The 12,431-nt window shown below is 42.3% G+C and overlaps 1 protein-coding gene across 6 annotated transcripts in view; it reads left to right on the forward strand.

The window, feature by feature from the left end:
* Positions 1-12,431, forward strand: part of Dnm3 (dynamin 3) — a 486,391-nt gene that overhangs the window by 462,264 nt on the left and 11,696 nt on the right. For 4 of the 6 annotated variants that reach the window (XM_036202803.1, XM_036202804.1, XM_036202805.1 and 1 more), the window contains one exon: positions 845-1,081. In XM_036202803.1, coding sequence (XP_036058696.1) covers positions 845-1,081 — 237 coding nt within the window. Of the gene's footprint in view, positions 1-844; positions 1,082-5,319; positions 5,619-12,431 lie in introns of those variants that run through there. The other 2 variants (XM_036202807.1, XM_036202809.1) reach the window with 1 other exon arrangement.

The following is a 12,431-nucleotide window of genomic DNA, read 5'->3' on the forward strand; positions in this document are numbered from 1 at the left end:
TCCACAGCACCTGAGCTCTACTGAGCTTGTCCACTCTCGGTTTCTGAGGATGCTTTCCCAAGCCAATACGGATCCAAAAGCAAAAGGGAAACATTCAGGAGGGATCAAAGTGCATCAACTCTCTTCAGGAACAAGTTTAATGAATCCTGACATTGAAACTTGATAGTCTGTCTTAGTTAGGGTTTCTATTGCTGTGAAGAGACACCGTGACCATGGCAACTCTTATAAAGGAAAACATTTTACTGAGGTGGCTACTTACAGTTGAGAGGTTCAGTCCATTATGAACTCTTCAAGGAGCATGGCAGTGTTCAGACAACATGATGCTGGCTCCATCTTGATCATAAGGCAACCAGAAATGGTTTGTCTGTCACACTGAGGGAAGCTGGAGCAAAAGAGACCTCCAAGCCCACCCCCACAGTGACACACTTCCTCCAACAAGGCCACACCACCTAATAGTGCCACTCCCTTTGGGGGCCATTTTCTTTCAAACCACCACACAGTCATTAAAAGAGTAAAATAATGTTGAGTTTCCCCAAATGGAAAGATAAGCTTAAAAGAAGGGAGAGTATAGGTTATGAGATTTAAACATATGGGTATGTGAATACACACATATATAAAAAGAAACACTAGTAACTCCTACTGATTGTCTCCAGAAAGTGAGGAAGGAAACCAAAATCTCAGCATTTATCCTTTTATGTACATGGACATCTTACAATACATATCTAAGTTATGTAGCCAAAAATAAATTTTAAAAAGCAACCAGGAAATTACAAAACTGTTTTTAAAAAGATTAATTAAAAAAGAAGGAAGAGTGCATAAATTAAAACTTTGTCTCTTTTCTCAGGTCACCTCCTCCAAGCCCCACCACCCAAAGGCGACCAACTCTAAGTGCTCCTCTCACGAGGCCCACATCTGGCCGTGGACCAGCCCCTGCCATTCCCTCTCCCGGTCCCCATTCTGGGGCTCCCCCAGTCCCATTCCGCCCCGGCCCATTACCTCCTTTTCCCAACAGCAGTGACTCCTTTGGAACCCCTCCACAAGTTCCTTCCAGGCCCACGAGGGCACCCCCCAGTGTTCCAAGGTAAGCAAGCTAAGCTGTGCTGCAGAAGCTCCCCAAGGTCCTCCTTGGTTCTCTTCCCAGTGTAACAGACAACATTTGAAAAAACAAAAACCTTTGAAAACATCTTACTATACAGGTTTGCGATTTTCATACTGGTGGTGGAGGCAGTAAGCGCAAGACAAAATTATGGTGCCTAAGCCTGTTAAAATACCCTTGTGTGATCATGGCATCCTCTCATTTACCAACTGGCACAGATTTGAATGTCTCATTTTTGAGACCAAAGCAAATGGGACCCAGTAAATGGTATTTTACTAGCCGGGTAGTAGAGCCTGACCCAGGGCTTTGAAAGAAACAACTGTGACTGGGTAGTGGCAAGCTGTGTATAGGTCACAAGGGGAGCATGGGCTAAGATCTTACCTTCTCCATTACTCAAAGAAATGTAGAAAACCTTTGACTGAAGGAACTTTATCCATCTGCCCTCTGCACTGTGACTCCAATATCACTAACTTTAATGTAAACTAAGTATAGTCTAGCCAATTAATCTGCAATTGTTTTAAAATCTGCAGAGATTGTAATGTAGACCTGAGGATTATGTATCAGATAGACTGCTGTGCAATGGAATAATTTTGACAGTTCTAAGCAGATTTTCTGGTCTAGTTGTCAAACAACGTAAACTAATCAGAAATGGGACCTGAAGCACACTGAGTTAAAGCTATATTCTTCCCTTCATCTATATAGTCAATATACAGTTATTTCTGACACTGTTAAAGGATATAAGGGATTATGGAGTTTTACCCCCACAAAATCAGAAAATGTAGACAAAATTATCCCATGCATGAAGTTAAATGTTTTAATTCAAAGAGTTAGAATATTCGTATGTCCCATTAAGCAAAACCTGACTACATCTGTCACACATTGTGCTGTCCACCACCCATGATGCACCTTTATGACTGTGGTGCTTGGATTTTGATCCTTGAGGTTTTAGGGGTGATGGACAGAGAAAAGAGAATCCCAAACTGGTAGACAAAGGCTTTGAAGTCATAAGATCTGGGTGACTCATTCACCTCCAAAATATAAGTACCTCACCTAGGAAACAAAGAAAATGGTAGAATTGTTTAGATCTTGAGATAAGACAATGCTGTTAGATTTCTTATTTTTCTGAAACTGAGCTAAATTTCTAGTAATATTTATTTTGCTCTTAATATAAGTGTTGTCCTAAAAGCTTCATATATACCTTTTTTTATCTAAGGTTCATGAATCCAATAAGATAGACTATTATTTACATTTTACAGATAGACAATAAGGTAAAATAGCTTGCCCAGTGCCAGTCCACCAGGTTCTAATCCCCAGCAGCCTGACTTGAGAGCCCAGGCTCAACCACCGCAGTAGGGGCTGGCACCAGGGGCCCTCAGGGTCTGACATTTCTGTTATGGCAGCTCTCCTGTGCGTTGAGGATGATTAACAGCATCCCTGGCCTCCAGTCTCTAGCTGTCAGTTGTATCCTTCTCCAAGTTGTGACCACTGAAAATACAGACAGGCTGCTGTCCCTCGGGGAAGTAAAGCCCTGCTCTACTTGTCAGCCACTGCTCCGCAGTGCTCAGAAGAATTTCCTTTCCACATCAAAAACGTGCATTTCAACATTGAACGTTGCTACAAGCAAGATCAAGTTTATTGTTTTAGAAAACCTCAAATTGACTGGGAAAGTGTCTGCCGCTGTGCCAGGATGGTATGGGGGCTGTGAGGAAACACGGGGGTTTAGGGGGGGGGGGGCAGGGGAGTGGGAAGGCAGAGTCCCGAGGGAGCCTGGAACTCTCTTTCCGCTGTTTGTCTGTTTTGCTGGGAGCAGGAGCCAGAGGGACCTGTGGCGGTACCGCTCTCAAGAATGACTCTGCAAGTCTCGCCTGCTCGCTTGGTGCCTTTTCTTCTTGGTTTCCAGTAAGCTAGCTCGCCAGTGCTCTTCAGAAAAATCAGCTTTCGGATGCTAAACGGATCTGTTAAACAGGGTGGAGTTAGCTTTGGTATTTTTGAACCTGCACGCAGGCAGAAGGGTGGGAGTCCCTAAGTCATGCTGAATTCCCAGGGAGAGGGAGCCACCAGGTTTAAGGAGACCTCGCTCGCTCATCGGGGGAATTTGTAGGGCAACAGTTGAGCTATTCAAAATTTTTAGAATGCTCTCAAGTTAAAGCCAGACTTAACTTGAGCTGGCTTTGTGGACCACCCCAAATTTAAAACAGAAATGAGGAGTTTGAATTGAAAGAGAAAAAGCTCGTTTTGTGCTGAGCCCTCGAGATTGAGGGCCAGCAAAGCAGGCTGGGAGGGAATCCCCGTGGTGGTGGAGTCACCTGAGCAGAGCTGGAGGCCGGTCCTGGTCCCAATGCCTGTTAAAGCCTTTCTTTAAATGGAAGATTCTGAACACCCGTCTGTTTTTAATAAAAGCCAGAGCAGGAATCCTACCAAATGCAAGCCAGAAATGGGGTTTAAGATTTCAAAAAAAGAAAGAAAGAGAAAGGAAAACAGAATGCTCTTACTGAAACACCTTGTACCAGTGTCTGTTTATTCTCTTCCTTCCGTAATTTGCTTTTATTTTCAAAAAAAAAAAAATCGAGATGCCCCCTACCCATCATCTCCAGGGGGAAAAAAAAGTGCTTTTCAAGGAGAAAATCTGGTTCCACCCATGCCCAAAGTTCTTTGCTTTCTTAAGGGACCTTCCTCCTTTTTCAACCTGAATCCAGAAACTCACAACACAGCACAAAAGGTAACCCTCCCTCTCCCTGCTGGCCTTAATATTACAAAGGCAATAACTGAACTTCTAGAGACAAAAGATTCAGCCGCCCTAGCGTGTGCCTGGGCAGTTTTCCTCCTGATATTTTGAATGAATTAGCAACTGGTGAGGGTGACTTTTATTTTCACCCTATCCCAAGGTCATGTCAAAGCCCTTGATGGCTCAGGAACCTTGAATCCACTGCCTTTTTACCCAGCATCTTTCCTGTATATTTCCATTCAATATAAGGGGGAGGGGGCAAGGTGGTGGAGTCATTTTTGGCCCAGCTTCTGGAGCTGTTCTGGTTTCTGTGTTTGGAGCCTTTTGGTGGGAGAGCAGGAAATACTGCGAACTGCATGCCTGTTGTAATTGATTCCACCCGAACTGTGGAGCATCTCAGAGAGACCCACTAGCACCGCTGCTTCTGTCATTAGTAAGCTGGGTGTACACAAATCTTTGGGACATTTTTCTAGGGCTTGACTATCTCCATTCAAGTTCTCTGACAGTACAAAACCCTGTTTGAAACCAGCCATGGCTTTGTTTCGAAGGATGGTCTCAAGCAGACATCACCACCTCTCTAGAGAACCAGTTCTTTTCATTGCAGGTCCTAATCATCATCATCAGACACCGACTCCAGAATTAGCATAGCTATTCTCGGTTACTGCTTCTTAAAATTAGTTCATTGGAAATTACAGCCTTTGACATTAGCAGGACAAATTAGCTGAATCTGACTGCGCGTTTCCTGGCACCAGCTAACTCTGGTACCGTTTCTCTCATTTATCATCTCCCCTTCCTTTGGACAAAGCTGTTTCGCAAGAGTCAAAGGGGATAAGGGTGAGAGGAAAGGTCTCCAGCCAAGGAAGAACAGACTTCATTTACCTCATCACTTACTTACTCTTCCCCTTTAGAAAAGCTGAACTCTTTCTTTGACCCACCCTCATTCACTGTCTCTGATAGTTTCTTTGGAAAAATGGCCAAGCCTGGTCCATCCCATTTGGTTTTGACTTCAGCTCACCTAGGTGACGGAAATCCAGACATGGTCCTTTGTGGATCCCACGACAAAGACAAAGCCCCCACAGTATGTGGGCAACCCCAGGGCAGCATCAAGATTTATCCAGAGTTTCTCACTGATGTCTTCTATGGTTTCCTTGACTTAAGATAGCACACAGAGAAGCCCCACATTTCAGCAGCCTTGTGACTAAATCAGTTATGTAGAAAGATGTATAGACTCCTTTCCAAAGACGTGACAGATACCCTCATATTACAAAAGTTAAGGCCAATCGATTTTCATCATAATTTATTTTTAAATGTTTGATCTCTATGGTCTGCATTGTCTAACCCTAATACCAATTCTTTCATTGATTATATTTGTTGTTATACATAACAGTTAATACAACATCCCTTTAATTTAGGGCTTTTGTCAGTCAGTCCCCTACATTTCAAGTCAGGACAAACCACAAACCCATCATTCTTCTATCTTTGCCTCCCCCACATCAAGGTTTGGTGCCATGAAGGAGGAAGCTGCCGAGCCTTGAAGCCGTGGGGCTCAGCATACATGGAAATTAAGCAACCCATGTGACTAACCTGATGTCATTCCCCTGTGGTCACACATGGAAACATCCTGACTTACCCCTTCTTCTCCTGAACAGCCCTCTAAAACTGGTGTTTTTAGCAGCCAAGTGTCATTTGGACAAAGGATGAAATCACCTTGTGATTTGTGATGTCAGCTGTGAGTTTTCCGTTCTCCCCACTAGCCTTCCTCAAAGAAAAAATAAAAACTATAATCAGATATTCTCATTTGTCAGGAAGCTGGTTTTTTTTTTTTATTTTTAGCAACTAGCTTTATTCAAAAATATAACTGCTAAGAACAGAACTTTGAGTTGTTATCACAAATTCTTATTTTTAAGGCATTTTATGAGGCAAACATATTATAAAAAAATTTGGTACTGAAGCCTCCAAGTGTAATTAATAATTTGCTGCAGGTTCAACATGAATTGTCATGATGAGCTCATGGTACTTTAATGAAGCTAAAATTTCACTGTTCACTTTAAGAAAATGTCCACTTTTATTTAAGGCCCTCTGTTACATACATCGCTAAAAGCTCATTCTGTTTACGTGGTGATTCTTATTCCAGTGTACTGTTTCAATTCTTATGGCCACATACTATTTTGCTGTAATGAAGCAATGGTAAATGTCAAAGGTTTTTGCTCTTCAGGTCCTGTTTTCAATATGGTTTAAGTGAAAGTCAGATTATCTTAGCAGTTTCCTCCTTGGGTCTAGCAAAGTAGTCTATTTTACACAGATGTTTCCATCCTACCACAGATCAGATGACTGGCAGTCTCTTTAGGTGAGGCCCACGTACACCACATTAAGTGTCCCACAGATCAGAATAGGTAGACATCAGTTGGCCTTTCTGCTTTCCTTGTGCCCCTTATCTTTTCCACATAGCCTATGTTGCAGGAAAGCAAAAACAAAAAAAGGAAATAAGACTTACCTAATGCAAAACACAAATAACACAAATGCAGACCAGAGACAGCTCACCCTGCGCTAAGCTGCTATTGGCCCAGCAGTGGTGACAGGCATCCCATTAAGCAAACACAACTGCTCCCATATCTCACGTCAGTAACAAATAGCTCTAAGTCACTAAGCTCAGTCACTGCAGCAGAGGCCCTTTTGCATTTCAGGGTGCCCAGTGCTGCCCTGGGTTTTACCCAACTGATAGAGGAAGGCAGCCAAGACAGGAGTCTGGCAAAGAGGCCCTGGCCAGGGAGAATGCACAGCTGAGGAGGATGACTTCCTGTGGCTAGTCAGCAACACTGTCACCAACTGGAATCTGCTGAACATTCCTATATACAAGTGGAAGTCAGCTCAGAAAAAGGGGGAAAATACCCCACCCAGTGTAAGTAGACACGCCAGACTTATGGGTGCACATAAGCCAGTTAGGACTCGAGCTTCATCGACATGTCCTTTCATTCCCCTCACTGTAAGGAAAGGATGATTTTCAAGAAACCTTCACACTCAGACACTCCTGAACGGAGAGTTTCCAAAGGCTTCAGAAACTCGTAATGTAGGATTCATGGCTTTTTCATGTCTACCTTTGAGCCAGGCAGCAAACTGCGAGAACAGAGCATTTGGTTTTTGATTTTTTTTTTCATTTCCTCCAATTCAGCAGCTACTATGAGAGATTAAAAGTGAGATTTAGACAAACCTTGCAGGACAGCCAGGAAATTAAAGATGAAAATGTAAACGTAGCATCTTGCTCTATGGATGTGCCTGGGACACCTAACTCCGGCAATATAAGAAAGGAGGGGAGGGCTTAGCTGACGGTTTGATGGCCTTGCCTGCTTGTCATACTTTTATTGCTGCTTAAACATAGAAGTTTAAAGTGTCTGACACTGGAATTCCTTAGCTTACTCATGCCAACATATTGTAAGCATTGTCTGGGGGGACCCTCTGAATCTAAACACATATTTACACCCTTTAGTTGCCAAATGGACTCCATCTGGCTCACTGATGTTGTTGCCAGAGGGATATTACACTTTTGGTCAGGCTAGAATTTTCAGTGCCAGAGTAGGGGTTTTGGGGTAGGCTCTGGGTCTGAGAGACACTACACAGTTTATAGATGCCATGTGATCCAAACATACAAATACTCAAGTAATGTGGCAACTCTAACCCAAAATAGAATTCCAACACAGGACAATGTTAAAAGCCACAAGGTTTTCAGGAACCCTCTCCATGGCATGGCTCATTCTTCACATCTGGCTGCTCTTCAGGCATCAGAGCCACATGATAGGCAAAACCACAAATACCAAATGCTCCAATTTCTTCTTTTTAACCATTCCCATAAGCACTGAGAAATACCCACTCTTGTTTTTCAGTCAAAATAATCAGTTCACCCGAATCACATGAACTCATTCTGTCCACAGGCCTGGGGAGCGGAGAGTAGTGAAAATGGTAATTAGCCAAATTCTCCATGTCTCAGCATCAGTGTGGCAGGGCACAGCCTCTTGATTTCAGTTACTCACAAAGAGGAAATTGCCCATACGGGGATGATCTAAACACCAGAAAATGAGACAAGGTATGATAATGCTCCTCACCGCTCTTACAGGAACCCCATAAATGTACATGTAAAGTAAAAGAGATTAACCAATAAGCACCATCCTTTCCCTGTTTCTTTGATGGGAAGGCTGGTATAGAGACAGAGAGAAGAAAATAAAGACCAAATCATTATAGATCCTGACCACAAACATATACAAACTTTGATGGGAAATTTGAAAACGAAGAGAAGCTAAAATAAAGGTGGACATGACAGCGTACACCTATAGCCCCATAACTTGGGAGGCTGAGGCGGAAGGATCATGAGTTTGAAGCCAACCTGGGTTACATAGTGAGTTCAGGCCATCACAAGCTCCATAGTGAGATCCTCTCTCATCTCTACCACACTCATTCCAAAAAAGAAGGTGGGCAGTATGAGGAGGCCTTAGGTAGCTTTCAGTTTAATCTGGGAAATGGTCTTATTCTACAACCAAATATACCATTTGCCTCCACCATGTAAACACTCACATTTGGTTTTAGATATTTAGATATATCTTTCATCTGCATACTTCAATATAACATTCAATATAACACAAATATATATATCATTTGCAAGTACTTTTGATTATTGTATATTTCATCTAGCATGTAATAATCTCTTGTGGCAGAAAGAGAGGAGAAAGCCTACTTTGGCTATTTTGTTTTATTTTCTACTCTTTTATTGAACTTACTATGTGGCCACCTTTAGCCTTGAATTCCTAATCTTCCTGCCTCCATCTCCCAAGTGTTCAGATTAGAGAAGTACACCATATAATGCCCAGTAAGAAGGACATTTAAGGCATTTTGTAATACTTTGGGTAGTTTGCTTGACAATAGATACTTTTATAAGATGCATTCTGGACTGTGTGTATTTTCTTAAGTTCATAGTGTGATTGTTCTGAAAGCTAATTTTAAGACTGAATGAAAATTTTCCTTCAAGTAAACCTTCCTTTAAGTATCGTGCCCCAGGGCTTACACCACAAGACAGTCCCACTCTCTACTACTACAATTACATTCACAAGGAAAAGCTGTAAAAACTCAGTCAAATATCCACTGGTTTTTAAAAAACATTCCCTATAGTGTCAGAAACTATTTTAATAACTAAAATAATAAACCTTCATGTGAGGCAAGTTCTACAATATCTTAATTATTGGATTTTGGGGTGAAAAATTAAGAAAACATTAGTGAATGTGTTAACTAGACAAAGCATGGCAGGAATTTCCCTCCACTTACCTAAGACTGAAAGCAAAACAAAATCCATGCTCTGTATGTAAACCACCTGCATGAGAGCCAACTTCAAATTGTAGAACTACCAATAAATAGCAGCACTCAGAAAAAATCCCTGGACCTCATCAGGAGCCTTCGACTAACCTAGTGAAATGCTCTATGGTTCAGTTCAGGAATCTGTAATGAGTGGATGTTGATATATTTGTCCATGATGTACAGTGGTTAGTGTTCTGCACTGCATATAGTGTTTAGTGTTCTGCCCTGCAATGTAATTGTTTACATTGCCTTAATATTTCCAATACTCTAAATGACTCTATTAACATCTTAATATTTAATACTTGAAAGCCAGTCTGAATCTTTAGCTTTTCGAAGTTCATGATTATCTTTGAACACACAAACTGATGCTTTTTTTTCTTCCAATCATGCTCCCACAGCTTTCACTGTGTTTTTAACTCAAGGCCTTTTTCTCCATGAGTCTATTTGGTACATACTGTTAATTCAGTCTTCTAGGTGAGGGGACAGTACACGGGGACACTCATGCCAATGCGACTTACCAGTCCTACCATATTGTTCCCAAGTCCCCTTCCCTGCAGAATGGGGAATTTTGGTAAAATAGTCTAGAGAGACCACAAGGTATCTTTGCAAGTTACAAGTGCTTCATGGTCTCTGTAGCCTGTTTGCAGCTTTCATTTGAAATGCTATTTCTGGCATAGGGATTTGCATAGTTTACTTTTTCCCCTGGAGAATCTATACCACCAGTTAAAATGAAAGCACATCTTCCAATGTAATCCCGTGAGAGTAGAGGTGGTGGTAGCGCTGTTGTCTCTCATACAGAAGATAGTGTCGAATTGGAAAAACAAGGCTTAGGAACATCCCTCTTTACTGCACATCCCTTGCAGCTCCTCTCCTTTATTCATCCCTGTTCCGATTTCCTTTGTCACTCTGGCCCTATGCACCATTATATAGAACAGTCTTCCGCTAGTTACTTCTGGTGGACACCTGCCTTCTAGCTGTGCTTGGCAGGCCAGCAGGATGAGGTAATAATCAGAAGAGAATGTTCTGGTTCTTGAGCTGCATCCACGTACAATTTTACTCAAAACAGCTCTCTGCGGGTGAGAACAGAGCGGTTTTGAGATCCCTCTGTCTAACATTCTGTAGGAGCCTGGAAGAAGAAAACTGTAAACTTTTTTGATCCTTCTAGAATAATGGAAACATAAATGATATCTACCTTGGCCCCTCCTTTCAAACTGTTTACGCACAGATGTGCATGGAAATGAGAGCCTCACATTTCTAAACATTTTGGCTCTATTTTCTCCAAGTCCAGCCGTCATCTTAAGCACCTCTCCATGTGGCTGACTGTACAGCACTGTTTTCCTAAGAGCATATTTTGTGAAGGATTTCTCCAGGGCGATGGCAGGCTTTGTAAGACAGATGCCTGAAGGACATATGGTTTCCATAGATTTTCTGTCTAGACTGGCTTTATTTAGTGACTCTTGGTCTGAGTTGGTCTAGTTAAAGTTTCTGCAGGAGCTTGTATAAAAATTTTAGATGTGAGCATACCATCAAGGTGTAAAACAAAAACTTTGACTTCATATTGGCAAGAGAATAGAAGGGATCCCTGAACATTTTCCTTTAGGTTAAGGTGTTCTGATCGTGTTGAATGTCCACTTACCCATTCCATCCCCAACCACTGTCCAGAATGGAGACTCACTCTTTGATTACTGCTAAGTTCACACCCGCCTCACTGTTTTCCTGAGAAAATTCTTTGTGTTACCATTGGTGTGTGTGTGTGTGTGTGTGTGTGTGTGTGTGTGTGTGTGTGTGTGTGTGTGTGTTTGAAAGCTCTAATTCTTTCTTTACATGGCCCAGGGGACCTATGATTTCTTGCCCTTTTAGCACCAATTTTTACAAACACAGCATTTTTCTGACTTGAAGGAAAAAAAAAAAAAAACCAACAAGCTACTGAGTAAGGGACTCAACCATTTGGCATTTTGGTAGCTCCTTCAACCAACAATGAAAATTCTGTTTTAAAATGTGGTTTCTGAGCCAGTGTTCAAGGCTTCTCTAGAAACAATAAGATCCTTTCAGAAGGAAAGAATAACTTCTCAGCTTGCCCAGAAGTCAGCTTTGCTCTCTTTTGTGAGAGTCCCAGCCCTGTTTAACTGCTTCACAGCAACAGGCTCATGGAAAGGAAAGACTGTGGGACACTGCACACACACACACACACACACACACACACACACACACACACACACACACACACGCCGTCACTTGCCCTCTCAATGAGCATTTAATTGGTCTTCTTCACATATTTGTTCAGTGACATGGCTGCTCACAAGGCACAATGCCTCTCTGTTTTTCTGTTTGCTTTAATTTTTTTCTTTTGTTTTTAAATTTTGAGCGCTAAGGCATATTAGAGCTCCCCCTGCTGGACTTTTTTAAAAACACTCTTGAGTAGGCCATGGGTCCATGGCAATTCTTTGTCTCCATTTTTGCCACTCAGAGGGCAAGAAAAGTATTGTGTGGCACATTTAAAAATGGCCTTTTGACTCACCAGGTGTCACCAGGCAAGAGTAAAACATTGGTGCATCCTGGTCTTTTCTAAATCTTCAGATTTAGATTATTTTGTTACAGTAAAACAATTTTTCAAAAAGAATTGGCCTGCTCACCTTTCCAATTACCCAGTTATCTTCTCTGAACTAAGGCTCCAAGCCCTATCCCTATGGCTGAAAGACATCCAAGGTCTCACGCATCTTTCCTAAAGCAGAAGTGAGTTTACTGTCCCATTCAGAGGTGCAGATCACTGTACTCTCCCTCCCTCGTCCTGCTTTTTCTTTTCCATGACTTCTAATACCAAGGGACTACACATCCTGGAAGTGGAAACTTCTGCTTCCCATAGCTGCTTCTGGGTACCCACTTCAGAGCCTCACTTCCTTCCTCCAGATAGCAAAATCAGATCCTCCCTCTCCTGGAGTCTGAGGTAGGAGGGAGATGAGGACCAGGAAAAGAAAGGGCAGAGGAGGAGGAATATGGGGAGGTTCTTACTCCTCTACTATTAATGGGAATGGGTTCTATGGAGCAGAGTCCTGGGAGGTCTCTTTCTAGGGGAGAGATAGAAGGAGAGGGAGGGAGAGAGAGAAGAAGGACTATGAGGAAGAAGGAGAAAGAGGAGGAAAGGAGGAAGGAATTCACTGAGGAATGCCAACTGACTTAATTCAATAGCCATATGCTGTAAATGTCCAGAAAACCAGGTCCTCCCTCTGTTTTCTCAGGCTCTGTTCTTATGTCTGCCTCTCTCCATCTTCTTTA

Source organism: Onychomys torridus, chromosome 11, assembly GCF_903995425.1.
Source record: "Onychomys torridus chromosome 11, mOncTor1.1, whole genome shotgun sequence".
NCBI classification, from domain to species: Eukaryota; Metazoa; Chordata; class Mammalia; order Rodentia; family Cricetidae; genus Onychomys; species Onychomys torridus.